Genomic DNA, 27,080 nt, shown 5'->3' with positions numbered 1-27,080 from the left:
TAAAAAAACGTTGTTTCTTGGTATTTCATTCCTTTAACAGAACACTTCCTAAAGGTTAAAAAAACGTTGTTTCTTGGTATTTCATTACTTTAACAGAATGCTTCCTAAAGGTTAAAAAAACGTTGTTTCTTGGTATTTCATTACTTTAACAGAACGCTTCCTAAAGGTTAAAAAAACGCTGTTTCTTGGTATTTCATTACTTTAACAGAACGCTTCCTAAAGGTTAAAAAAACGTTGTTTCTTGGTATTTCATTTCTTTAACAGAACGCTTCCTAAAGGTTAAAAAAAAACGTTGTTTCTTGGTATTTCATTACTTTAACAGAACGCTTCCAAAGGTTAAAAAGCGTTGTTTCTTGGTATTTCATTACTTTAACAGAACGCTTCCTAAAGGTTAAAAACGTTGTTTCTTGGTATTTCATTACTTTAACAGAATGCTTCCTAAAGGTTAAAAAAACGTTGTTTCTTGGTATTTCATTACTTTAACAGAACGCTTCCTAAAGGTTAAAAAAACGCTGTTTCTTGGTATTTCATTACTTTAACAGAACGCTTCCTAAAGGTTAAAAAAACGTTGTTTCTTGGTATTTCATTCCTTTAACAGAACGCTTCCTAAAGGTTAAAAAAACGTTGTTTCTTGGTATTTCATTACTTTAACAGAACGCTTCCTAAAGGTAAAAAAAAACGTTGTTTCTTGGTATTTCATTACTTGAACAGAACGCTTCCTAAAGGTTCAAACATGGACACATGTTGGTAATGTTCTAGGAATGTTCTCCAACTGGTTTGACACTGGGAATCATCTCAAATATTTCAGAGAACATTAATGAACAACGTTCTTCTGTGGGAATTTCAGTACTTCAGCATAACGTTTCCTACAGGTTTCCTCGTGGTTCTGTTTAAAGTCATGTTTTCAAATTGCTCTGAGAACATTAAGAAAAACTTTAGTAACGTTCAGAGAACGTCCTAAGAACATTTAAAAACATATACATTCCGTTATCACCATCAACTAAAGTAATTGGCCACACCTAATCTTAATGAGTGCTTGTTTTCTTTGTATTGGGGTCTGTTTTAATAGGCTAAATTGCGTAAAAAAAATGGAATGCTAGCTCCATCCTGGTGGTGCAATGGACTAATTCCATAGATAGAGAACAGAAGATTAGTTTCCATGTGTCCTACCTGTGCTTGGAGTAATAAAACAAAGTTAACCCAAAATAAGGTATCAGTATTATTACAAGTCTTACTGAAACATTCAGCGAACGTTTTAAAGAAGTTCATCAAAAACCTCCAAATGACCTATAATTTCCATTCTCAAGAGAGTTAATAAAACCTCCCAGGAAAATGTTCAAAGAACCTCCCTGCAACCTAAAAATAAATGTTCCCATAACAGGCTAAATGTTCCCTTATGTTCTCAGAATGTTGAAAAGAAATTCAATTTTACCGGTCACGAAATGCATGGCTTCGTTCCCACAACCAATGTGAAACCAAATACATACGTTCCCGCTACCGCCAAGGAACCAAATGTGCTAGCTGGGCAGGTTTGTTTGACCCTCTCCACAGTGCCATTTACCTTGCAGACCTTATCTAACTCACACCAAAATATAGTGGGAAAGGTAGAGAGGGAGGGAGGGAAGGAGAGGAGAGTGTATGTCGCTGACAGTCCTCACCCTGCGCAGACAGCTCCAGTGGCGACTCAAATTCGATGGAGTAAGGCCTCATCAGGTTCTTCAACTTCTGGAACAGCTGTTGGCCAAAGATAAGAACAGACACCAATTAATCCTCCAGCCTGACTCTCCCTCCTCACCCGCTTGGACCTCGAAAGGACCCAGCTCCAAGCTTTTAGGCTATGGCAAACTCCTCATTCATCCAAGATGAGTGACAGGAAGGGCAAATGAGAGAATGAGAGAGGGAGAGAGAGAGAGAGAGAGCGAGAGAGAGAGAGAGAGAGACTGTGTGCGTGCGTGTGTGCGTGTGCGTGCGTGCGTGTGCATGTGTGTGTGTGTGCGTGCGTGTGTGTGTAGAAGAAAACGTTTTAAAGGCACCCAGTGATTGCCGGTCGCTGTGCTTTGCTTCTTCTGTATAAACAACATGATGCTGTACTCTGTGATGACACTCTGAGGAACACACTTCTTTCATACTCACCACTGGAGACCTGCGCATCTGGAGAATCAAATAATTAACTCATCTGTAATTTAATGGGCTCTAGAAGCTCTGGCTGACAACTCTCATTCTGGGAGCCTTTGCTTTAGTGTTTTATTGAAGCTAGCTTGATTTCTCTTCGTCGAGCACAACAGTCTCCACTCAGCAGCAAGCCCATCCTAGCTGTTTTTCTGATCTGCCAATCTGTCTCCCAGTAAATACACCCTGCCAACACACATAGAATGCTGGGAGTATTGAGTCAAGGCCAAGAGGGAGAATTCTAAGAACCAGTTCCCAAGATCCTGAATTCTGAGGATACGAGTACTTGAAGTGTAAATGCTGATGTATCATCCAGATCAATATGCGATAAATGTACGTGTGTTAACCTTCGCAGGGCTTCCGGCCAGGCGGCATCCCTAGCCGCGTCCTCAGAGTATGCACAGACCAGCTGGCTGGAGTGTTTACGGACATACTCAATCTCTCCCTATCCCAGTCTGCTGTCCCCTCTTGCTTCAAGATGTCCAACACTGTACCTGTACCCAAGAAAGCAAAGGTAACTGAACTAAATGACATCACTTCTGTCATCACAAAGTGCTTTGAGAGACTAGTCAAGGATCATATCAGCTCTCCCTCACCTGACACCATAGACCCACTTCAATTTGCATACCGCCCCAATAGATCCACAGACGATGCAATCGCCATCACTCTGCACACTGCCCTATTCTATCTGGACAAGAGGAACACCTATGTAAGAATGCTGTTCATTGACTACAGCTCAGCGTTTAACACCATAGTACCCTCCAAACTCATCAATAAGCTTGAGGCCCTGGGTCTGAACCCGCCCTGTGCAAGTGGGTCCTGGACTTCCTGATGGGGCCCCCAGGTGGTGAAGGTAGGAAACAACATCTCCACTTCGCTGATCCGCAAACAATGGTGCCCTACAAGGGTGCGTGCTCAGCTCCTTCCTGTACTCCATGCTCACCCATGACTGCGTGGCCATTCACGCCTCCAACTCAATCATCAAGTTTTCAGATGACACAACAGTAGCAGGCCTCATTACCAACACTGACGAGACAGAGGAAGGAGATAAGTGGAGAGAGAGGAGGGAGATAAGTGGAGAGAGAGGAGGGAGAGAAGTAGAGAGAGAGGAGGGAGAGATATATAGAGCGAGAGGAGGGAGAGATGTAGAGAGAGAGGAGGGAGAGAAGTAGAGAGAGAGGAGGGAGATAAGTAGAGAGAGAGGAGGGAGAGAAGTAGAGAGAGAGGAGGGAGAGAAGTAGAGAGAGAGGAGGGAGAGAAGTAGAGAGAGAGGAGGGAGAGATGTAGAGAGAGAGTAGAGAGAGAAGTAGAGAGAGAGGAGGGAGAGATGTAGAGAGAGAGGAGGGAGATATGTAGAGAGATGAGTAGAGAGAGAAGAGGGAGAGAAAAGAAAAATAGTGATTCTCTACCCTCTTCATTGAGAACTGTAGTGTACCTTCTCTCCATTGGGGTTTCCCAGGACGTAGCAGCCCATAATGTGGATGAGGTTGGGTTCAGGGTTCACTTTGCTCATAAACCGACTCAGCCTCCTCCAGAACCTGTTGTAGGAGGACGACATGGTTCAGTTACAACAATACTGCTACTCTAACAGTACTAACAGAGAGACACTGTATGTATACGTCCCACATGACACCCTATTCTCTATGAAGTACACTACTTTTGAGCAGGGCCCTTAGGGTTCTGGATATGGAAAAGGGTTCCACAATGTCAAAAGTTGTGCACTGTAAATGCAATACGGTGCCATTTGGGATCCATCCAGGTACTGTGTGAAGAGTATGACCGCTGTGTGAAGAGTATGACCGCTGTGTGACCGCTGTATGAAGGGTATGACCGCTGTGTGAAGAGTATGACCGCTGTGTGAAGAGTATGACCGCTGTGTGAAGAGTATGACAGCTGTGTGAAGAGTATGACCGCTGTGTGAAGAGTATGACCGCTGTGTGAAGAGTATGACCGCTGTGTGAAGAGTATGACCGCTGTATGAAGAGTATGACCGCTATGTGAAGAGTATGACCGCTGTATGAAGAGTATGACCGCTGTATGAAGAGTATGACCGCTGTGTGAAGAGTATGACCGCTGTGTGAAGAGTATGACCGCTGTGTGAAGAGTATGACCGCTGTGTGACCGCTGTATGAAGAGTATGACCGCTGTGTGAAGAGTATGACTGATGACACTAACTGGCTCATGTCCTCTTCTTTCTCCACCTTGGCGAATGTGGCCACTTTATTCTTCAACAGGTACAGATGCCCTGGACCTCCCTATAACAAACCCACTGCTTTTCAAGTTCACAGTCAAGATTCAAACCAACACCACTACCTGGCACTCACAGGAAATACAGTAGTCATACAATTAGCCACTCCACTCCAGAGTTTCAAATCGCTAATTGAATTGTTATCTATCTTCCCGCTGGGACACACATTCAACCTAACAAGGGTTTTCTTTTGTTCTTTCATAATCATCGTCATCTCTCTTTCTCCCCTATCTTTCTCTCGCTCTACTCTCCCCCTGTCTCACCTGACAGAAGATGAGCATCCTCCAGATTCTGCTGCCTCTCCTGTAGGCTGTTAGCTTCTTCTCAATCTCCTCTGTGGAGAGAAAGCAAGAGAGAGGGGTTAGAGAGAGAGCAAGAGAGTGGGGTTAGAGAGAGAGAAAGAGAGAGGGGTTAGAGAGAGAGAAAGAGAGATGGGTTAGAGAGAGAGAAAGAGAGAGTGGTTAGAGAGAGAGAAAGAGAGTGGGGTTAGAGAGAGATAAAGAGAGAGGGGTTAGAGAGAGAGAAAGAGAGAGGGGTTAGAGAGAGAGAAAGAGAGAGGGGTTAGAGAGAGAGAAAGAGAGAGGGGTTAGAGAGAGAGAAAGAGAGAGGGGTTAGAGAGAGTGAAAGAGAGAGGGGTTAGAGAGAGAGAAAGAGAGAGGGGTTAGAGAGATAGAAAGAGAGATGAGAAAGAGAGAGTGGTTAGAGAGAGAGAAAGAGAGAGGGGTTAGAGAGATAGAAAGAGAGATGGGTTAGAGAGATGGGTTAGAAAGAGAGCAAGAGAGAGGGGTTAGAGAGAGAGAAAGAGAGAGGGGTTAGAGAGAGAGAAAGAGAGAGGGGTTAGAGAGATAGAAAGAGAGATAGGTTAGAGAGAGAGAAAGAGAGAGTGGTTAGAGAGAGAGAAAGAGAGTGGGGTTAGAGAGAGAGAAAGAGAGAGGGGTTAGAGGGAGAGAAAGAGAGAGGGGTTAGAGAGAGAGAAATAGAGAGAGGTTAGAGAGAGAGAGAGAACGAGAGAGGGGTTAGAGAGAGAGAAAGAGAGTGGGGTTAGAGAGAGAGAAAGAGAGAGGGGTTAGAGAGAGAGAAAGAGAGAGGGGTTAGAGAGAGAGAAAGAGAGAGAGGTTAGAGAGAGAGAAAGAGAGATGGGTTAGAGAGAGAGAAAGAGAGAGAGGTTAGAGAGAGAGAAAGAGAGAGGGGTTAGAGAGAGAGAAAGAGAGAGGGGTTGGAGAGAGGGACAGAGAGAGGGGTTTGAGAGAGGGACAGAGAGAGGGGTTGGAGAGAGGGACAGAGAGAGGGGTTGGAGAGAGGGACAGAGAGAGGGACAGAGAGAGGGGTTGGAGAGAGGGACAGAGAGAGGGGTTGGAGAGAGGGACAGAGAAAGGGGTTGGAGAGAGGGACAGAGAGAGGGGTTGAGAGAGGGACAGAGAGGGGTTGGAGAGATGGACAGAGAGAGGGGTTGGAGAGAGGGACAGAGAGAGGGGCAGAGAGAGGGACAGAGAGAGGGGTTGGAGAGAGGGACAGAGAGAGGGGTTGGAGAGAGGGACAGAGAGAGGGGCAGAGAGAGGGACAGAGAGAGGGGTTGGAGAGAGGGAAAGAGAGAGGGGTTGGAGAGAGGGACAGAGAGAGGGGTTGGAGAGAGGGACAGAGAGAGGGGTTAGAGAGAGGGACAGAGAGAGGGGTTAGAGAGAGGGACAGAGAGAGGGGTTGGAGAGAGGGACAGAGAGAGGGGTTGGAGAGAGGGACAGAGAGAGTGGTTGGAGAGAGGGGTTGGAGAGAGGGACAGAGAGAGTGGTTGGAGAGAGGGGTTGGAGAGAGGGGACAGAGAGAGCGGTTGGAGAGAGGGGTTGGAGAGAGGGACAGAGAGAGTGGTTGGAGAGAGGGGTTAGAGAGAGGAACAGAGAGAGGGGTTAGAGAGAAAGACAGAGAGAGGGGTTGGAGAGAGGGACAGAGAGAGGGGTTGGAGAGAGGGACAGAGAGAGGGGTTGGAGAGAGGGACAGAGAGAGGGACAGAGAGAGGGGTTAGAGAGAGGGACAGAGAGAGGGGTTAGAGAGAGGGACAGGGAGTACAGTTAAAACAGAATTTCTCCACACAAAAAGCCAGCAGTATGGAACACTGAATTATTCTCACAAACACGTAATGCGTCCCAAATGGAACACTAATCCCTACATAGTTCACTACCTTTGACCGGAGCCCATAACAAAATTAGCGCACTACATAGGGAATAAGGTGCCATTTGGGACTAATAAAGACAAAGTCACATAAAGGGCAGTTTACCTACCGAGGATATCATCAAACGTAGCATGTTCATGGTCCTGGAGATACAGAGACATGATATCCACTCAATATCCATTCACTGAATAGTATGCATGATAATTGATCTATCATATGTGCATGCAGACATAGAGAACAAGTTGATGGTGTCAAGTGTGTGTGTTCGTGTGTGTCAAAGACCAAAGCATAGCAGTTGTCTAGCTACTGCTCTGTTCCGGCTGTTGTATGCACGTGTGTACTTGATCATAAATGCTTCCACTCACATAGAGGATAGGGATGATTGAGGGGTCATCCCTGCGGATGATGGTGGGGACGTACTCCGCCTTGGGGACTTTGGAGGAGATCAGCTGAGAGTGAGAGACGGAGAAAGAATAGAGAAGATGGAAGAGAAAGGAGGGTCACATTCACTTGTCTCTCTCTGTTGTGTTTTGTCCCTAAACCAATGCCTGCAGAGCCCTTAACATTCCTTATTCATACTCGTACGTCTGAGCAGCCAAGATGCATTATATCTGCGGCTCTTTACTGCCATTCAACGGGATTGGAGTCAATTCCACTTTATTTCAGTCAGTTAAGGATCTAAAAATAGCCCATTTATTTCTGTACGTTATTTTTGTTAGTTTGTTCACGAGCTTCATTTCCATTCATGTGTTGAAGAATCACAACGACCTCGCTATTCCAACAGTAAACATGTTCACATACAGACGAGTCTCGAGAAATAACAGCCCTATGAGACAGACAACCCTCCCACCCAATCACAGGTTTAGGTGGGCAGGGCTTACAAATTACAGGACAGAGACGGACACAATGTGGTCCCAGATAACCACAACCAGTCAGTGGTGGTAAGCTTGTGATGGTAACGTCATGGCGCATGCAAACTACTCACTTGTGAAATACACAAATTGAAAATATCCTCTGCGAGCTCCATCTAGCTAGCTAGCGGAAATGTTTACAGCAGGACATGAGCAGATAGTGGACAGATATTCGGCATGCGTACCAACTCTGCTCTTTCCTCCCTGCCAAACTGATGGAACATTGGTACATTGTCGAAGGCAACCGTGGTCTGTCTAGAGAGACTACACCGGAATTTTGCAAACCCTAGTCTCTCACCATGATTTTGGGTGGGATGAAGTCATCTCCCTCACAGGCAAGTCTCTCCATCTCCCTCTCCTCCTCCCAGTCTAGCTCCTCACGCTCCCCCTCATCCAGGGTCCCACACGAGGCAGGCAGGTCCCCACCTGACCCCCCCGACACAAAGAGCAGGCACGCCGTCAGAAAGAGAGAGAGAAAGAGAGAGGGACGGAGGAGGGAGGAGACGGGAGAGAGATGGGACGAGGGGAGACAGGGGGTTAGAGAGTGGGGCGGGAGAGGAAGGGAAGAGCAAGAGAGACAGAGAGACAGAGAGAGGGAGGGAGGGAGGGAGGGAGAATGGAAGGGAGGAAGAAAGAGTGGAAGGGAGGGAGAGAGAGAGTGGAAGGGAGGGAGAGAGAGAGTGGAAGGGAGGGAGAGAGAGTGGAAGGGAGGGAGAGAGAATGGAAGGGAGGGAGAGAGAATGGAAGGGAGGGAGAGAGAGTGGAAGGGAGGGAGAGAGAGTGGAAGGGAGGGAGAGAGAGTGGAAGGGAGGGAGAGATAGTAGAAGGGAGGGAGAGAGAATGGAAGGGAGGGAGAGAGAGTGGAAGGGAGGGAGAGAGAATGGAAGGGAGGGAGAGAGAGTGGAAGGGAGGGAGAGAGAGTGGAAGGGAGGGAGAGAGAGTGGAAGGGAGGGAGAGATAGTAGAAGGGAGGGAGAGAGTGGAAGGGAGGGAGAGAGAGTGGAAGGGAGGGAGAGAGAGTGGAAGGGAGGGAGGGAGAGTGGAAGGGAGGGAGAGAGAGTGGAAGGGAGGGGAGAGAGAGTGGAAGGGAGGGAGGGAGAGAGTGGAAGGGAGGGAGAGAGTGGAAGGGAGGGAGAGAGTGGAAAGGAGGGAGAGAGAGTGGAAGGGAGGGAGAGAGAGTGGAAGGGAGGGAGAGAGAGTGGAAGGAAGGGAGGGAGGATGGAAGGGAGGGAGAGAGTGGAAGGGAGGGAGAGAGAATGGAAGGGAGGGAGAGAGGATGGAAGGGAGGGAGAGAATGGAAGGGAGGGAGAGAGAGTGGAAGGGAGGGAGAGAGGGTGGAAGGGAGGGAGAGAGTGGAAGGGAGGGAGAGAGAGTGGAAGGGAGGGAGAGAGAGTGGAAGGGAGGGAGAGAGAGTGGAAGGGAGGGAGAGAGAGTGGAAGGGAGGGAGAGAGAGTGGAAGGGAGAGAGGGAGGATGGAAGGGAGGGAGAGAGAGTGGAAGGGAGGGAGGGAGAATGGAAGGGAGGGAGAGAGTGGAAGGGAGGGAGAGAGTGGAAGGGAGGGAGAGAGAGTGGAAGGGAGGGAGAGAGAGTGGAAGGGAGGGAGAGAGTGGAAGGGAGGGAGAGAGTGTGGAAGGGAGGGAGAGAGAGTGGAAGGGAGGAGAGAGAGTGGAAGGGAGAGAGGGAGGATGGAAGGGAGGGAGGGAGGATGGAAGGGAGGGAGGGAGAATGGAAGGGAGGGAGAGTGGAAGGGAGGGAGAGAGAATGGAAGGGAGGGAGAGAGAGTGGAAGGGAGGGAGAGAGAATGGAAGGGAGGGAGGGAGGGAGGATGGAAGGGAGGAGGGAGGATGGAAGGGAGGGAGGGAGGATGGAAGGGAGGAGGGAGGATGGAAGGGAGGGAGGGAGGATGGAAGGGAGGGAGATGTCAATAGAAAGTGACAGTGAGGCACAAAGAGAAGCAGACGTGAAGGGACAGAGAATAACAACCTTCCAGATGATTGGTGCAAGAAGATGAGAAACAAAGGAACATCGTCTAGTCAAAAAGGAGAGAAGAAAATGAACGAGTAGGTAAAAAGGAGAATGGGAAAGGTGACAGGGTAGAGACACCGATTGTGTCAACCATTATGAGGAGAAATATTGGACTGTCAGAGAAGGCGAGAAATACATGAGACGAATAGACTCAAATGCCATCAACACTAACCTCTATCAGCAGACTATCAGACACACCGTGGCACAAAGTAGATGGGAAAACAGAAAACAAACACACAAACGTTCAAAAACTACAGAGAAAAACACATGCCGACACATATACAGTACACACACACACACACACTCCCAGACCTGAGCTTCACACACACATATACAGTACACACACACACACACACTCCCAGACCTGAGCTTCACACACACATATACAACACACACACACACTCCCAGACCTGAGCTTCACACACACATATACAGTACACACACACACTCCCAGACCTGAGCTTCACACACTCCCAGACCTGAGCTTCACACACTCCCAGACCTGAGCTTCACACACTCCCAGACCTGAGCTTCACACACTCCCAGACCTGAGCTTCACACATGCATATACAGTACACACACACACTCCCAGACCTGAGCTTCACACACACATATACAGTACACACACACACTCCCAGACCTGAGCTTCACACACTCCCAGACCTGAGCTTGACACACTCCCAGACCTGAGCTTCACACACACATATACAGTACACACACACACACTCCCAGACCTGAGCTTGACACACTCCCAGATCATTTGAGACAAATACTCACAGAGAAAGCAAGAGAGCATCACAAACTTGGAGACAGACCCACGGTCAGAGGAAGACAGACAGTGTCAGAATCAACAGCAGACACAGCTGATTAGCATGTGTGTGTGTGTGTGTGTGTGTGTGTGTGTGTGTGTGTGTGCGTGCGTGCGTGCGTGCGTGTGCGTGTGTGTGTGCGTGCGTGTTGTGTGTGTGTGTGTGTGTGTGTGTGTGTGTGTGTGTGTGTGTGTGTGTGTGTGTGTGTGCGTGCGTGTTGTGTGTGCGTGTTGTGTGAATGTGTGTATTTTATCATAAATGCTTTTCAATGCTTAATGCTTCAGCATCAGGGTTGGGGTCAAATTCCACTTTAATCCCAGTCAGTTCAGGTGTTAAACCAAATTCCAATTCAAAACGTTCCTCAATGAAAAGCATGGAAGAGAACTGGAATAGACCACCACAAACTCTTTTTAGCGTACTTGTGTATGAGTGTGTTTTCCTGTGCCCAGTTTGTGAGTGTCTGAGTGAGTGTGTATATAGTAACATGTGTGACTGTATTGACTCACTGTCTCTGGGGTCATGTGGAGAGTCATTCTTGACAGGGGTGGGGTCACTCCAGGAGCGGTTGAAACTCATCGCTCTACGCTCGGCAAATGCTAGTGCAGGTGGGGAGAGAGAGTCACACACCCACGCACCGCACACACACCCTGAACACACACACCCTGAACACACACACCCTGAACACACACACCCTGAACACACACACCCTGAACACACACACACACACACACCCTGAACACACACCCTGAACACACACACACTCACACACACACACACACACACACACACACACACACACACACACACACACACACACACACACACACACACACACACACACACACACACACACACACACACACACACACACACACACACACACACACACACACACACACACACACAGACACAGACACAGACACAGACACAGACACAGACACACACACAGACACACACTCCTCTCCAGAGGACACACTGGGTGGGTGACTTTTGGCTCGGTGCAACATGACCAGCCTCACAAATGAGAGACTGGGTAGATCTCCCATTCGTTAGCTTAACGTCTCATATATCCAGACCACCTACACCTCAACACCAGCATAAACACACACTTACCACCTACGCCTCAACACCAGCATAAACACACACACACACACACACGTTATTAAACGTGTGCCAACACACACACACACACTCACCGGTGCACAACGGCATGCCACACACCGATACACACATCACACACACACTCACCGGTGCACAACGGCATGCCACACACCGATACACACATCACACACACACTCACCGGTGCACAACGGCATGCCACACACCGATACACACATCACACACACACTCACCGGTGCACAACGGCATGCCACACACCGATACACACATCACATCACACACTCACCGGTGCACAACGGCATGCCACACACCGATACACACATCACACACACACTCACCGGTGCACAACGGCATGCCACACACCGATACACACATCACACACACACTCACCGGTGCACAACGGCATGCCACACACCGATACACACATCACACACACACTCACCGGTGCACAACGGCATGCCACACACCGATACACACATCACACACACACTCACCGGTGCACAACGGCATGCCACACACCGATACACACATCACACACACACTCACCGGTGCACAACGGCATGCCACACACCGATACACACATCACACACACACACACCGATACACACATCACACACACACACACCGATACACACATCACACACAAGGCCAATGCATGAACACAAAGTCAACAAAACACAAAACCACTGATGGAGGGCGGACATGTTGGGAGAACACACAGCACACAGTAACACTGTGACTCACTCTGTGTCTTCATCCTCCTGCTGCCCACCATTCTGAGATGCTTCCGGAAGTTCCTGTGGGCAGATTGGGCATGAGGAGAAAAACAAGAGGAGGCAGTCAAAATCACTTCGAGGAAGAAGTGGGTGTGTCCGAAATGGCACCCTAAATAGTGCACTACTTTTGACACACACAGGAACACAGCACTATGGAAAGCAGTGCACTAAATAGGGAATAGGCTGCCATAATAAGATTTTTAAAAAGCGACGGAGACATGAAAATAAATGTAATTGAAGATTTCCGATTGAATTGCGTCATAATTTAGATCAGTCAGGCTTTGAGTAACAGAGGAAAATTCAACTGTTACTGCATACCCTCTAGTAGCTGTCACCTGCTGTCAGCTGCTGCTACTGCATACCCTCTGGTATCTGTCACCTGCTGTCAGCTGCTGCTACTGCATACCCTCTAGTATCTGTCAGCTGCTGTTACTGCATACCCTCTAGTATCTGTCACCTGCTGTCAGCTGCTGCTACTGCATACCCTCTAGTATCTGTCACCTGCTGTCAGCTGCTGCTACTGCATACCCTCTAGTATCTGTCAGCTGCTGTTACTGCATACCCTCTAGTATCTGTCACCTGCTGTCAGCTGCTGCTACTGCATACCCTCTAGTATCCGTCACCTGCTGTCAGCTGCTGCTACTGCATACCCTCTAGTATCTGTCACCTGCTGTCACCTGCTGCTACTGTATACCCTCTAGTATCTGTCACCTGCTGTCAGCTGCTGCTACTGCATACCCTCTAGTATCTGTCACCTGCTGTCAGCTGCTGCTCCTGCATACCCTCTGGTATCTGTCACCTGCTGCTACTGTATACCCTCTAGTATCTGTCAGCTGCTGCTACTGCATACCCTCTAGTATCTGTCAGCTGCTGTCAGCTGCTGCTACTGCATACCCTCTGGTATCTGTCAGCTGCTGCTACTGCATACCCTCTAGTATCTGTCACCTGCTGTCAGCTGCTGCTACTGCATACCCTCTAGTATCTGTCACCTGCTGTCAGCTGCTGCTACTGCATACCCTCTAGTATCTGTCACCTGCTGTCAGCTGCTGCTACTGCATACCCTCTGGTATCTGTCACCTGCTGTCAGCTGCTGCTACTGCATACCCTCTAGTATCTGTCACCTGCTGTCAGCTGCTGCTACTGCATACCCTCTGGTATCTGTCACCTGCTGTCAGCTGCTGCTACTGCATACCCTCTAGTATCTGTCACCTGCTGTCAGCTGCTGCTACTGCATACCCTCTAGTATCTGTCAGCTGCTGCTACTGCATACCCTCTAGTATCTGTCACCTGCTGTCAGCTGCTGCTACTGCATACCCTCTAGTATCTGTCAGCTGCTGCTACTGCATACCCTCTAGTATCTGTCACCTGCTGTCAGCTGCTGCTACTGCATACCCTCTAGTATCTGTCAGCTGCTGCTACTGCATACCCTCTAGTATCTGTCACCTGCTGCTACTGCATACCCTCTAGTATCTGTCACCTGCTGTCAGCTGCTGCTACTGCATACCCTCTGGTATCTGTCACCTGCTGCTACTGCATACCCTCTAGTATCTGTCAGCTGCTGCTACTGCATACCCTCTAGTATCTGTCACCTGCTGTCAGCTGCTGCTACTGCATACCCTCTAGTATCTGTCAGCTGCTGCTACTGCATACCCTCTAGTATCTGTCACCTGCTGTCAGCTGCTGCTACTGCATACCCTCTAGTATCTGTCACCTGCTGTCAGCTGCTGCTACTGCATACCCTCTGGTATCTGTCACCTGCTGTCAGCTGCTGCTACTGCATACCCTCTAGTATCTGTCACCTGCTGTCAGCTGCTGCTACTGCATACCCTCTAGTATCTGTCACCTGCTGTCAGCTGCTGCTACTGCATACCCTCTAGTATCTGTCAGCTGCTGCTACTGTATACCCTCTAGTATCTGTCACCTGCTGCTACTGCATACCCTCTAGTATCTGTCAGCTGCTGCTACTGCATACCCTCTAGTATCTGTCACCTGCTGTCAGCTGCTGCTACTGCATACCCTCTAGTATCTGTCACCTGCTGTCAGCTGCTGCTACTGCATACCCTCTAGTATCTGTCACCTGCTGTCAGCTGCTGCTACTGCATACCCTCTAGTATCTGTCACCTGCTGTCAGCTGCTGCTACTGCATACCCTCTAGTATCTGTCACCTGCTGTCAGCTGCTGCTACTGCATACCCTCTAGTATCTGTCACCTGCTGTCAGCTGCTGCTACTGCATACCCTCTCGTATCTGTCACCTGCTGTCAGCTGCTGCTACTGCATACCCTCTAGTATCTGTCACCTGCTGTCAGCTGCTGCTACTGCATACCCTCTAGTATCTGTCACCTGCTGTCAGCTGCTGCTACTGCATACCCTCTGGTATCTGTCACCTGCTGTCAGCTGCTGCTACTGCATACCCTCTAGTATCTGTCACCTGCTGTCAGCTGCTGCTACTGCATACCCTCTGGTATCTGTCAGCTGCTGCTACTGCATACCCTCTAGTATCTGTCACCTGCTGTCAGCTGCTGCTACTGCATACCCTCTTGTATCTGTCACCTGCTGTCACCTGCTGCTACTGCATACCCTCTAGTATCTGTCACCTGCTGTCAGCTGCTGCTACTGCATACCCTCTAGTATCTGTCAGCTGCTGCTACTGCATACCCTCTAGTATCTGTCACCTGCTGTCAGCTGCTGCATACCCTCTAGTATCTGTCACCTGCTGTCAGCTGCTGCTACTGCATACCCTCTAGTATCTGTCACCTGCTGTCAGCTGCTGCATACCCTCTAGTATCTGTCACCTGCTGTCAGCTGCTGCTACTGCATACCCTCTAGTATCTGTCAGCTGCTGCTACTGCATACCCTCTAGTATCTGTCACCTGCTGTCAGCTGCTGCTACTGCATACCCTCTAGTATCGGTCACCTGCTGTCAGCTGCTGCTACTGTATACCCTCTAGTATCTGTCAGCTGCTGCTACTGCATACCCTCTAGTATCTGTCAGCTGCTGCTACTGCATACCCTCTAGTATCTGTCAGCTGCTGCTACTGCATACCCTCTAGTATCTGTCAGCTGCTGCTACTGCATACCCTCTAGTATCTGTCAGCTGCTGCTACTGCATACCCTCTAGTATCTGTCAGCTGCTGCTACTGCATACCCTCTAGTATCTGTCAGCTGCTGCTACTGCATACCCTCTAGTATCTGTCACCTGCTGCTACTGCATACCCTCTAGTATCTGTCAGCTGCTGCTACTGCATACCCTCTAGTATCTGTCACCTGCTGCTACTGCATACCCTCTAGTATCTGTCACCCTACTGTATATTCAACACCACTGCCCTTTTCCAGATGCTTCTGACCAGACGTAGACATGTTTCAACCTGTTTCCTTTAGTAGCCTAGATCCAAAAACAGACAATACAGAGACGCCTTCTCCATTGATAAAAGTGTTCCGCTTTAAGGGACATTTCACGAATGGTTCGCTTGTCGTTCCCTATTAATTCCATTCTGTATAATTGCTATTTTCGAAGAGATAAACACCTGATCTCTCTGGCCAACTCCCCCCCCATACAATATGTCACATCTCTACAAAACGCCATGCGATTGCTCTCCGCGGCTACAACATGTCTGTTGGTGAAAGGGTCAAAAATAGCCAGCGCGTGTGGGTGGATGCATGCGAGACATGAGTAGGCCGGAGTGAGAGAGAGAAAGGGAGAAAGAACGAGTCCTTGTTTTACCCCCCCCTCCAGGAACATTGTTCACCAACAATGAATGATAATCCAATCGTCACCTCATTTCACTCACAGACTCAAACAAAACTCAGTCGGCTTTATATTGTGATTAAAACACTCTTTGACCCTAAAGCAGAGCAGGCCTCGTCACTATCTTCACGTGTTGGATGGGCGGGAGTGTGAGCTGATAGAATGAAGTGGAACAAAGTCCAGCTATCCTCTGTTCCCCGCATGCCTACAGACCAGAGACACGCAGCTGGTCCCCCTAATGAGTGGATGAAAGAGAAGGAGAGACCCCACTCTACACACTCAGACATCTATCTATCTATCTATCTATCTATCTATCTATCTATCTATCTATCTATCTATCTATCTATCTGTCTGTCTGTCTGTCTGTCTGTCTGTCTGTCTGTCTGTCTGTCTGTCTGTCTGTCTGTCTGTCTGTCTGTCTGTCTGTCTGTCTGTCTGTCTGTCTGTCTGTCTGTCTGTCTGTCTGTCTGTCTGTCTGTCTGTCTGTCTGTCTGTCTGTCTGTCTGTCTCACGTGTTAAGGGCAGCTCTGATGCTCCTCTGGCGGTATGTCCCCTTTTTCTCCCTCTGTGTACGCTGCTCCAATGCACCTCTCGTCCTCTCTTTTCCCCATCTCTTTCTCCCTACCTCACTATCCCTCTGCCTCCCTACCTCCTCCAGCTCTGTCTACCTCTCCTTCTCTCCCTCTCTCTTTATACCTCTCTATGTCCAGACAGAGGGGGAGGGTGGTCTGTTGCTCCTCCATTAACCAGTTGAGGCTTCGTGCCACAGTAAACTTCTACTGCAGCAGCCTGGCATTGTGGGAAAAGCAGGCGTAAAATGCCTGAGTGGAGTTCCCACATCCGGTTTCAGAGGAAAAGGAATTAGTTGTATCCCCGGAAATGGGATGCATCCAGGTGTTGGCCACTCCGCTAAGCCTCTGCCAGGTTCACTCCCAAAGTCAGCTGCCCAGGAGTTAGCTTTAGCCTCGTTAGCATCGCTAAATATCTAACTAGGCCCCATATGCAGTTGCTCATGGGTTTTTAGCCTTGTTACTGCTGAGGTAGCCAGGGTAATGGGTTCACTACCAATGTCACCTGACGTGTCTCTAGGAGTTAGCTTTAGCATAGCAACGTATGCCTCATATACACTCAGTGGCCAGTTTATTGGGTACTCCCATCCAGTACCGGGTCAGACCCCCCTTTGCCTCCAGAACAGCCTGAATTCTTCACGGCAAGGAACCATTGCCTAATTGGTATCAAGGGACCTAACGTGTGCCAGGAAAACATTCCCCACACAATAACACCACCACCACCAGCCTGTACCGTTGACACCAGGCAGGATGGGGCCCTGGGCTCATGCTGCTCACTCCAAACCCCGACTCTACCATCAGCATGATGCAACACAAACCGGGATTCGTAGGACCAGGCAATGTTTTTTCACTCTTCAATTGTCCAGTGTCGGTGATCTGCCCACTGGAGCAGCTTCTTCTTGTTTTTAGCTGATAGGGGTGGAACCTGATGTGGTCGTCTGCAGGACTGACGAGTTGTGCATTACAAAATGTCGTTCTGCTCACCACTGTTGTACTGCGCCGTTATGTGTCTGTTTGTGACCTGCCTGTTAGCCTGTCACCATTCTTGCCATTGTCCTTGGAACCTCTCGTCAAACAGCTGTTTTCTCCCACAGGAGATGCTGCTGCTGACTGGATGTTTTTTGTTTGTCGCACCGGTAAACAATGGACTCTATCGTGCATGAAAAGCCCAGGAGGGCAGTCGTTTCTGAGGTACTGGAACCGGAGTGTCTGACGCCGACGATCATACCACGCTCAAAGTTGCTGAGGTCACTCGTTTTGCCCATTCTCACGTTCAATGGACCAGTAACTGAATGCCTCAATGCCTCAATGCCTGCTTTATATCGCAAGTCACGGCCAGATTAAACCTAATAAACTGGTCACCATTTTAGCGCTGCACTAGCTAGGCTCCTTACCGTTGTACAACCTTACATATGGCTGACTTACCACACGGAATCCCATTTCCACTGCAGCAGTGAGAGGATAGTGCAGATGTATGGCATTGTGTTGCACACACCATCTACCTCTGTGGCACTCCGAGTGGGCTTTTCTCTCTCACTTGGTAGTAAAGTCATTTCAATCTGCTTGTGCCCCTATTTTTACCCCCCCCCCGGGAGTCTATATCTATCCTATGGATAATGGATGGGGGAGTCAGAGAGGACAGGAGCTCAGCAGCACACACTGACCAGCCAGGAACACTGTCGGTACCTCTGGATGACTTCAGCCGAATTCAGCTCCCTCTCTCTCCTCTTTCTCTGCACAAATCCCCGGAAAGCCCTGCTGGGACGTGGCACAGAATGAAAAGATGATAGGGGGAATGCTGGCTTATCACGAGGAGAGTGAGAGAGCGCTGGGGGAGGGGGGAGGTTATTGCTAGGGAAGGGTTTAGCTATAGTACAGGGTTTAGTCAGCTCTGGGGAGGGGGTATAGCTGTAATGGCTAGATTTGCATCATCGGGATTTGGGATGCTGTCTCTTTGTTTGAGTTAGTTAAGAAGGTTAGCGTTAGAAGTTAGGGCCAGCTGGGGTTTAGCTGGAGAGTTGACCATGTGGGTTAGCCAGAGGTGAGGGAGAGGACAGTACTGCAGTAGGACCAGTCTACAGTTTACAGCCGGTCTGGGTTATTAGCTGTAGGTATGTCCCATGATTCCCCAGTGGTGTAATGTACTTAATAAGTAAAAACACTTTAAAGTACTACTTAAGTCATTTTTTTTAGGTACCTTTAATTTACTTTAATCTTTATAGTTTTGAACATTTGTACTTTTACTCCACTACATTCCTAAAGAAAATGTGAACTTTTTACTCCCATACATTTCGAATGCTCAGGCAGGACAGCACTATGGTCCAATACCCGTACCTATCAATATAACGCTTGGTCATCCCTTCTGCCTCTGATCCCTTCTGCCTCTGATCCCTTCTGCCTCTGATCCCTTCTGCCTCTGATCCCTTCTGCCTCTGATCCCTTCTGCCTCTGATCCCTTCTGCCTCTGATCCCTTCTGCCTCTGATCCCTTCTGACTCATGAAACACAAATACAGCGTTTGTAAGTGATGTCTGATTGCAGGAGCCCCTGTCTGTCCAAAAAGAAACAAGGAACAACAAAATGGTGCAGTTTGCTTAATGTAAGGAATTTGATGCGTAGAATTTACTTTTACTTTTTGTTACTTTACTCAAGTATGACGGAGTACTTTTCCCACTGTACTTAAAGGGCAACTCCACCACTTTCAACCACATTTTCATTATCTCCAGCATAATACCGCTATCTACATACATGTATGTATGTGAAAACGACGCATTTGGACAAAATCTAAAGTTGAAGAGTTTTGATGATTTTCAAACACTATGAGCTCCGCGGTGATGTGGGGAGTATACCCTCCCTCTGGCTAGAAACCCATTGCAAGTTTTGTAAATCACAAATGTAAAACTTTTAATCCTATCCTGTGTCATGAGTTTGCCCTCTTTGGGTACAGCAAGCCCCATCCCCCTGTCTCCTACACCCAGGCTGCTGTGGTCAGAGAGAGGTCGTAAATTCCTGGAGGAGATTATCTCCTCATGGCCACAGTATAGAGAGAGAGTAGAGTTTTCATAGAAGAGAACAAAGGAATTTCTTCCACCTCACAGAACTTGAGGTCCGAACAACATTTATGGTCCGGAGAAGGTATAAAAGATCGGTGAAGAATCCAGCTACGAACTGGTCTGTTTGGTATAATTTTGTGAAACTCATGGGAGACAATACGGCCACATTATCATAACACTGTTTATATAATAGCCGCAGTAATGAGGCTTACATCTAATTGTTGTATAAAATGAATGAGTGAGGATGGAACTGTTTGTGAAATTGTGTCATGTGATTTTGGACTGTTTAATGAAGGAAACTCCAATTCCCTAAAAAGTTTCACTAAGTCCTTGGCACGCCCCCAGGGGTACAGACAGGACCGGGCGTCGTGAGGCAGCCCTTTTCCATGTTCCGAATAAAACCCCCACCTTGAGAATTTCTCAACAGACCATGTTGCTCTCAATTACGAGAGGACAAAGGTTGCAGACCAGCTTACCTCGATAACGAGAGGGCCAAGGTTTGAGACCAGACCCACGTGGTTAAACTCTTAGACTATCGATACCGACAGAATAAGAACAAGTCTTTGATATTAATTACTCGTCTGCAGCTAGGAATTTGGCATCATTGAACGCGAAGAACGACAACCGCCGAAACATCTAAATAAAAAATTTCAAATTTCAAATTATAACTTTGTAATCTGAATATTTTCCTTGGTGCCCCGACTTCCTAGTTAATTACAGTTACACGATTAATCAGTTTAATCGCACCCTGTCCCACAGCTCAACGCACCCTGTCCCACAGCTCAACGCACCCTGTCCCACAGCTCAACGCACCCTGTCCCACAGCTCAACGCACCCTGTCCCACAGCTCAACGTACCCTGTCCCACAGCTCAACGCACCCTGTCCCACAGCTCAACGTACCCTGTCCCACAGCTCAACGCACCCTGTCCCACAGCTCAACTTTTCCCTGTCCCACAGCTCAGCGTACCGTACCCTGTCCCACAGCTCAACTTCCCCCTGTCCCACAGCTCAACTTACCCCTGTCCCACAGCTCAACGCACCCTGTCCCACAGCTCAACGTACCCTGTCCCACAGCTCAACGCACCCTGTCCCACAGCTCAACTTACCCCTGTCCCACAGCTCAGCGTACCCTGTCCCACAGCTCAACTTCCCCCTGTCCCACAGCTCAACGTACCCTGTCCCACAGCTCAGCGTACCCTGTCCCACAGCTCAACGTACCCTGTCCCACAGCCCAACGTACCCTGTCCCACAGCTCAACGCACCCTGTCCCACAGCTCAACGCACCCTGTCCCACAGCTCAACGCACCCTGTCCCACAGCTCAACGTACCCTGTCCCACAGCTCAACGTACCCTGTCCCACAGCTCAACGCACCCTGTCCCACAGCTCAACGTACCCTGTCCCACAGCTCAACGCACCCTGTCCCACAGCTCAACGTACCCTGTCCCACAGCTCAACGCACCCTGTCCCACAGCTCAACGCACCCTGTCCCACAGCTCAACGCACCCTGTCCCACAGCTCAACGTACCCTGTCCCACAGCTCAACGCACCCTGTCCCACAGCTCAGCGTACCCCTGTCCCACAGCTCAACCTACCCTGTCCAACAGCTCAACCTACCCTGTCCCACAGCTCAACCTACCCCTGTCCCACAGCTCACCCTACCCTGTCCAACAGCTCAACTTACCCCTGTCCCACAGCTCAGCGTACCCCTGTCCCACAGCTCAACCTACCCCTGTCCCACAGCTCAACCTACCCTGTCCAACAGCTCAACCTACCCTGTCCCACAGCTCAACTTACCCTGTCCCACAGCTCAACGTACCCTGTCCTACAGCTCAACGTACCCTGTCCCACAGCTCAACTTACCCTGTCCCACAGCTCAACCTACCCTGTCCCACAGCTCAACGTACCCTGTCCCACAGCTCAACTTACCCCTGTCCCACAGCTCAACTTACCCTGTCCTACAGCTCAACGTACCCCTGTCCCACAGCTCAACTTACCCTGTCCTACAGCTCAACGTACCCCTGTCCCACAGCTCAACGTACCCTGTCCTACAGCTCAACGCACCCTGTCCCACAGCTCAACCTACCCTGTCCCGCAGCTCAACCTACCCCATACCCAGGGTGAGATGTGCTAAGAGACAACTTACCCCATACCCAGGGTAAGATGTGCTAAGAGACAACTTACCCCATACCCAGCGTAAGATGTGCTAAGAGACAACTTACCAGATACCCAGGGTGAGATGTGCTAAGAGACAACTTACCCCATACCCAGGGTAAGATGTGCTAAGAGACAACTTACCAGATACCCAGGGTGAGATGTGCTAAGAGACAACTTACCCCATACCCAGGGTAAGATGTGCTAAGAGACAACTTACCCCATACCCAGGGTAAGATGTGCTAAGAGACAACTTACCCCATACCCAGGGTAAGATGTGCTAAGAGACAACTTACCCCATACCCAGGGTAAGATGTGCTAAGAGACAACTTACCAGATACCCAGGGTGAGATGTGCTAAGAGACAACTTACCCCATACCCAGGGTAAGATGTGCTAAGAGACAACTTACCCCATACCCAGGGTAAGATGTGCTAAGAGACAACTTACCCCATACCCAGGGTAAGATGTGCTAAGAGACAACTTACCCCATACCCAGGGTAAGATGTGCTAAGAGACAACTTACCCCATACCCAGGGTAAGATGTGATAAGAGACAACTTACCCCATACCCAGGGTAAGATGTGCTAAGAGACAACTTACCCCATACCCAGGGTAAGATGTGCTAAGAGACAACTTACCCCATACCCAGGGTAAGATGTGATAAGAGACAACTTACCCCATACCCAGGGTAAGATGTGCTAAGAGACAACTTACCCCATACCCAGGGTAAGATGTGCTAAGAGACAACTTACCCCATACCCAGGGTAAGATGTGATAAGAGACAACTTACCCCATACCCAGGGTAAGATGTGATAAGAGACAACTTACCCCATACCCAGGGTAAGATGTGCTAAGAGACAACTTACCCCATACCCAGGGTAAGATGTGATAAGAGACAACTTACCCCATACCCAGGGTAAGATGTGCTAAGAGACAACTTACCCCATACCCAGGGTAAGATGTGCTAAGAGACAACTTACCCCATACCCAGGGTAAGATGTGATAAGAGACAAGCTATGTTTGAATAATATAATACTATATTTCCCTTGACGGAGTGATGCTGAATGTAAAAAATTGCTCAACCTTCCTCCCCGCAGTTTCCTCTGTAACTTCAAACACTCACCCCAAGGAAGGGTTAAGGGTCAGTGGGTTAAGGGTCATGGAGTTAGGGGACACAGGGTTAAGGAGCAGGGGAGGAAAGCTAGATTCAACAGGTCAAAGATACTCACGATATCCTGCAGCGGGTCAGAGAAAGGAGTGCATGAAAAAGAAAGAAAATTAACGATATCAACATCCTTTAGGTCATTGGCCATTACAACACGTGTGTATTAAAGAAGAGAGGTCAGTGAGGTCAGAGAGGGGGGAGGGGGAGGAGATAGGGAGAGAGACAGCGGGGGGGGTGATGAGGTAGGGAGAGAGACAGCGGGGGGAGGAGATAAGAGAGAGACGGCGGGGGGGAGAGATAGGGAGAGAGACAGCGGGGGGTAGAAAGGGGTAAAGCATGAGTGTAAAAAGCAGGACCACTGGAGGAGCATCTGTGTGTTGAGCACGTTCAGCCCACAGACCCTGACACCCTTTTAATGGCTTTATGGGGTCACAACGTCACGCAGCACAGGCCTGACTGTGAATAACAATCATATAGGCCAGCTGTGTGCATGTGTCTATGAGAGAGAGACAGACCGTGTGTGTGTGTGTGTGTGTGTGTGTGTGTGTGTGTGTGTGTGTGTGTGTGTGTGTGTGTGTGTGTGTGTGTGAGTGTGTGTGTGCGTGTGTGTGTGTGAGTGTGTGTGTGTGTGTGTGTGTGTGTGCGCATTAGGACTGGGTACTCACGCCTGCATGGTGGTAGTAGCAGTCTGAAAGCTAAACATATTGTCTTTTGGGTACCAGTTGTTTTCCTCTGTGGAGAGATATAATGGATGGAAGTTACAGTAGCAGCCAGCCACATAGAGTTTGTATGTTTGTAAAGCAACAATAGGAAACCTTAAAGGACACAGTCCACTCCACAGAGGGAGAGAGGGAGACACACAGGGAGAGACAGCAGAGGAGAGACGGAGAGACGAAGAGTCAGAAATACAGACCACGTCACAATCCAAATAACATCGACCCCCCCCCACAAGCCCACTTTGATTTCAGCGCCTCTCCCTCTCTGTCTCCCCCGTCTCACCTCTCTCCAGCCCAGTCATCCGGTCCACACTGCACATCCTCTCTAGGCGCCTGTGTTGCTTGCCTGCCTCGCGGGAGCTCTCTAGATCCAGGGAGCCCTGGCTACGGGACGGGGCCCCACTAGAGTCCAAGACCACATTGAGGCTGCAGTCCTCCCGTGAGTCCCCCTTGCCCCCCTCGCCCCAGCTGCGAATGTTTTGCGCGCTGACCGAGCTCGACAGAGGCTGCTGGGATAGGTGGTGGTGGCTGCCATGGTGACCATGGTGGGAGGCTCCCCCACCGGTAACATTCAGAGTGTGATGGTTGCTGCCACTGCCGCCGGCCACGGGGTTGCCGTGACGATGGCTCCCGTCATCGCGGTGAGTGTTGCTGCGGTGACCGTGACGGAGGTGGTGCTGGGTGGGTGAGGAGGAGGAGGTGGAGGAGGGGGAGGTGGAGGGCTGGACCAGGGGCGACGCCCCCTTCAGCAGCTCCAGCTCCAGGCTCTCCTTGCTGCCCCTGTTGCTACCCAGCATACCGTGCTCTCCGGTGATGGTGTAGACGCGGGCGGGCTGCAGGGCGCACTCCACACACTTCTGCTGGTCCTCCTCGGCCGAGAAGCTGCGCTCCAGAGACAGGCGGGTCTTGGTGGTGGTGATGGAGGCGGGCGGGGGCTGGAGGTGGACCAGCGGATGCTTCACCAGGCTGGACTCAGGGGAGGCCGGAGAGCCCCTGTGGGGGTATGGATAGTTGTTGTTGTGGTGACGGACACCGCCAGGGGAGACAGAGTCTGGGCCCACAAACGTGTCAGACAGGAGATGGGCTGCAGGTTAAAGAAGAAGGAGAGAGAGAAATAGAAACAGACAGCAGAAGACGAGAGAGAATAGACGTGTCAGACAGGAGATGGGCTGCAGGTTAAAGAAGAAGGAGAGAGAGAGAAACAGACAGCAGAAGACAAGAGAGAATAGACGTGTCAGACAGGAGATGGGCTGCAGGTTAAAGAAGAAGGAGAGAGAGAAATAGAAACAGACAGCAGAAGACGAGAGAGAATAGACGTGTCAGACAGGAGATGGGCTGCAGGTTAAAGAAGAAGGAGAGAGAGAAATAGAAACAGACAGCAGAAGACGAGAGAGAGAAACAGACAGCAGAAGGAGAAATAGAAACAGGCAGCAGAAGACGAGAGAGAATAGACGTGTCAGACAGGAGATGGGCTGCAGGTCAAAGAAGAAGGAGAGAGAGAGAGAGAGAGAAACAGACAGCAGAAGACGAGAGAGAAACAGACAGCAGAAGGAGAGAGAGAGAAACAGACAGCAGAAGACGAGAGAGAGAGAAACAGACAGCAGAAGGAGAGAGAGAGAAACAGACAGCAGAAGGAGAGAGAGAAACAGACAGCAGAAGACGAGAGAGAGAAACAGACAGCAGAAGGAGAGAGAGAGAAACAGACAGCAGAAGGAGAGAGAGAGAAACAGACAGCAGAAGACGAGAGAGAGAGAAACAGACAGCAGAAGGAGAAATAGAAACAGACAGCAGAAGACGAGAGAGAGAGAAACAGACAGCAGAAGGAGAGAGAGAAACAGACAGCAGAAGGAGAGAGAGAGAAACAGACAGCAGAAGGAGAGAGAGAGAAACAGACAGCAGAAGGAGAGAGAGAGAAACAGACAGCAGAAGGAGAGAGAGAGAAACAGACAGCAGAAGACGAGAGAGAAACAGACAGCAGAAGGAGAGAGAGAGAAACAGACAGCAGAAGGAGAAATAGAAACAGACAGCAGAAGACGAGAGAGAGAGAAACAGACAGCAGAAGGAGAGAGAGAAACAGACAGCAGAAGGAGAGAGAGAGAAACAGACAGCAGAAGGAGAGAGAGAGAAACAGACAGCAGAAGACGAGAAAGAGAGAAACAGACAGCAGAAGGAGAGAGAGAGAGAAACAGACAGCAGAAGGAGAGAGAGAGAGAAACAGACAGCAGAAGGAGAGAGAGAGAAACAGACAGCAGAAGGAGAGAGAGAAACAGACAGCAGAAGGAGAGAGAGAGAGAAACAGACAGCAGAAGGAGAGAGAGAGAAACAGACAGCAGAAGACGAGAGAGAGAGAAACAGACAGCAGAAGGAGAGAGAGAGAGAAACAGACAGCAGAAGGAGAGAGAGAGAAACAGACAGCAGAAGGAGAGAGAGAGAGAAACAGACAGCAGAAGGAGAGAGAGAGAAACAGACAGCAGAAGACGAGAGAGAGAGAAACAGACAGCAGAAGGAGAGAGAGAGAAACAGACAGCAGAAGACGAGAGAGAGAGAAACAGACAGCAGAAGGAGAGAGAGAGAGAAACAGACAGCAGAAGGAGAGAGAGAGAGAAACAGACAGCAGAAGAGAGAGAGAGAGAAACAGACAGCAGAAGGAGAGAGAGAGAAACAGACAGCAGAAGACGAGAGAGAGAGAAACAGACAGCAGAAGGAGAGAGAGAGAGAAACAGACAGCAGAAGGAGAGAGAGAGAGAAACAGACAGCAGAAGGAGAGAGAGAGAGAAACAGACAGCAGAAGACGAGAGAGAGAGAAACAGACAGCAGAAGGAGAGAGAGAGAGAAACAGACAGCAGAAGGAGAGAGAGAGAAACAGACAGCAGAAGACGAGAGAGAGAGAAACAGACAGCAGAAGGAGAGAGAGAGAGAAACAGACAGCAGAAGGAGAGAGAGAGAGAAACAGACAGCAGAAGGAGAGAGAGAGAGAGAAACAGACAGCAGAAGGAGAGAGAGAGAAACAGACAGCAGAAGACGAGAGAGAGAAACAGACAGCAGAAGGAGAGAGAGAGAGAAACAGACAGCAGAAGGAGAGAGAGAGAGAAACAGACAGCAGAAGGAGAGAGAGAGAGAAACAGACAGCAGAAGGAGAGAGAGAGAGAAACAGACAGCAGAAGGAGAGAGAGAGAAACAGACAGCAGAAGGAGAGAGAGAGAGAAACAGACAGCAGAAGGAGAGAGAGAGAGAAACAGACAGCAGAAGACGAGAGAGAGAGAAACAGACAGCAGAAGGAGAGAGAGAGAGAAACAGACAGCAGAAGGAGAGAGAGAGAAACAGACAGCAGAAGGAGAGAGAGAAACAGACAGCAGAAGGAGAGAGAGAGAGAAACAGACAGCAGAAGGAGAGAGAGAGAAACAGACAGCAGAAGACGAGAGAGAGAGAAACAGACAGCAGAAGACGAGAGAGAATAGC

General features: G+C 49.4%; 1 protein-coding gene and 1 long non-coding RNA gene across 2 annotated transcripts in view; both read right to left on the bottom strand.

The window, feature by feature from the left end:
* LOC118378628 (NMDA receptor synaptonuclear signaling and neuronal migration factor-like) overlaps nucleotides 1-27,080 on the bottom strand; it is a 54,479-nt gene that overhangs the window by 8,456 nt on the left and 18,943 nt on the right. The window contains exons 3-14 of the mRNA XM_052521508.1: nucleotides 23,905-24,705; nucleotides 23,571-23,637; nucleotides 22,970-22,975; nucleotides 12,189-12,241; nucleotides 10,832-10,921; nucleotides 7,791-7,918; nucleotides 6,947-7,030; nucleotides 6,691-6,724; nucleotides 4,681-4,751; nucleotides 4,345-4,424; nucleotides 3,605-3,707; nucleotides 1,659-1,734 (exon numbers count right to left, since the gene is read on the bottom strand). Coding sequence (XP_052377468.1) covers nucleotides 1,659-1,734; nucleotides 3,605-3,707; nucleotides 4,345-4,424; nucleotides 4,681-4,751; nucleotides 6,691-6,724; nucleotides 6,947-7,030; nucleotides 7,791-7,918; nucleotides 10,832-10,921; nucleotides 12,189-12,241; nucleotides 22,970-22,975; nucleotides 23,571-23,637; nucleotides 23,905-24,705 — 1,593 coding nt within the window. The remainder of the gene's footprint in view (nucleotides 1-1,658; nucleotides 1,735-3,604; nucleotides 3,708-4,344; nucleotides 4,425-4,680; nucleotides 4,752-6,690; nucleotides 6,725-6,946; nucleotides 7,031-7,790; nucleotides 7,919-10,831; nucleotides 10,922-12,188; nucleotides 12,242-22,969; nucleotides 22,976-23,570; nucleotides 23,638-23,904; nucleotides 24,706-27,080) is intronic.
* LOC127930796 (uncharacterized) lies at nucleotides 9,372-10,357 on the bottom strand. Its single transcript, XR_008139525.1, has 3 exons — nucleotides 10,157-10,357; nucleotides 9,927-10,064; nucleotides 9,372-9,880 (listed from the first exon to the last, which is right to left on the bottom strand). It is a non-coding gene; the product is annotated as an uncharacterized LOC127930796 (long non-coding RNA).

The sequence above is a fragment of the Oncorhynchus keta genome, chromosome 6, assembly GCF_023373465.1.
Source record: "Oncorhynchus keta strain PuntledgeMale-10-30-2019 chromosome 6, Oket_V2, whole genome shotgun sequence".
Taxonomy (NCBI): domain Eukaryota; kingdom Metazoa; phylum Chordata; class Actinopteri; order Salmoniformes; family Salmonidae; genus Oncorhynchus; species Oncorhynchus keta.
Note: the sequence above shows the minus strand (reverse complement) of the source record. Positions and strands in the feature narration are given on the sequence as shown.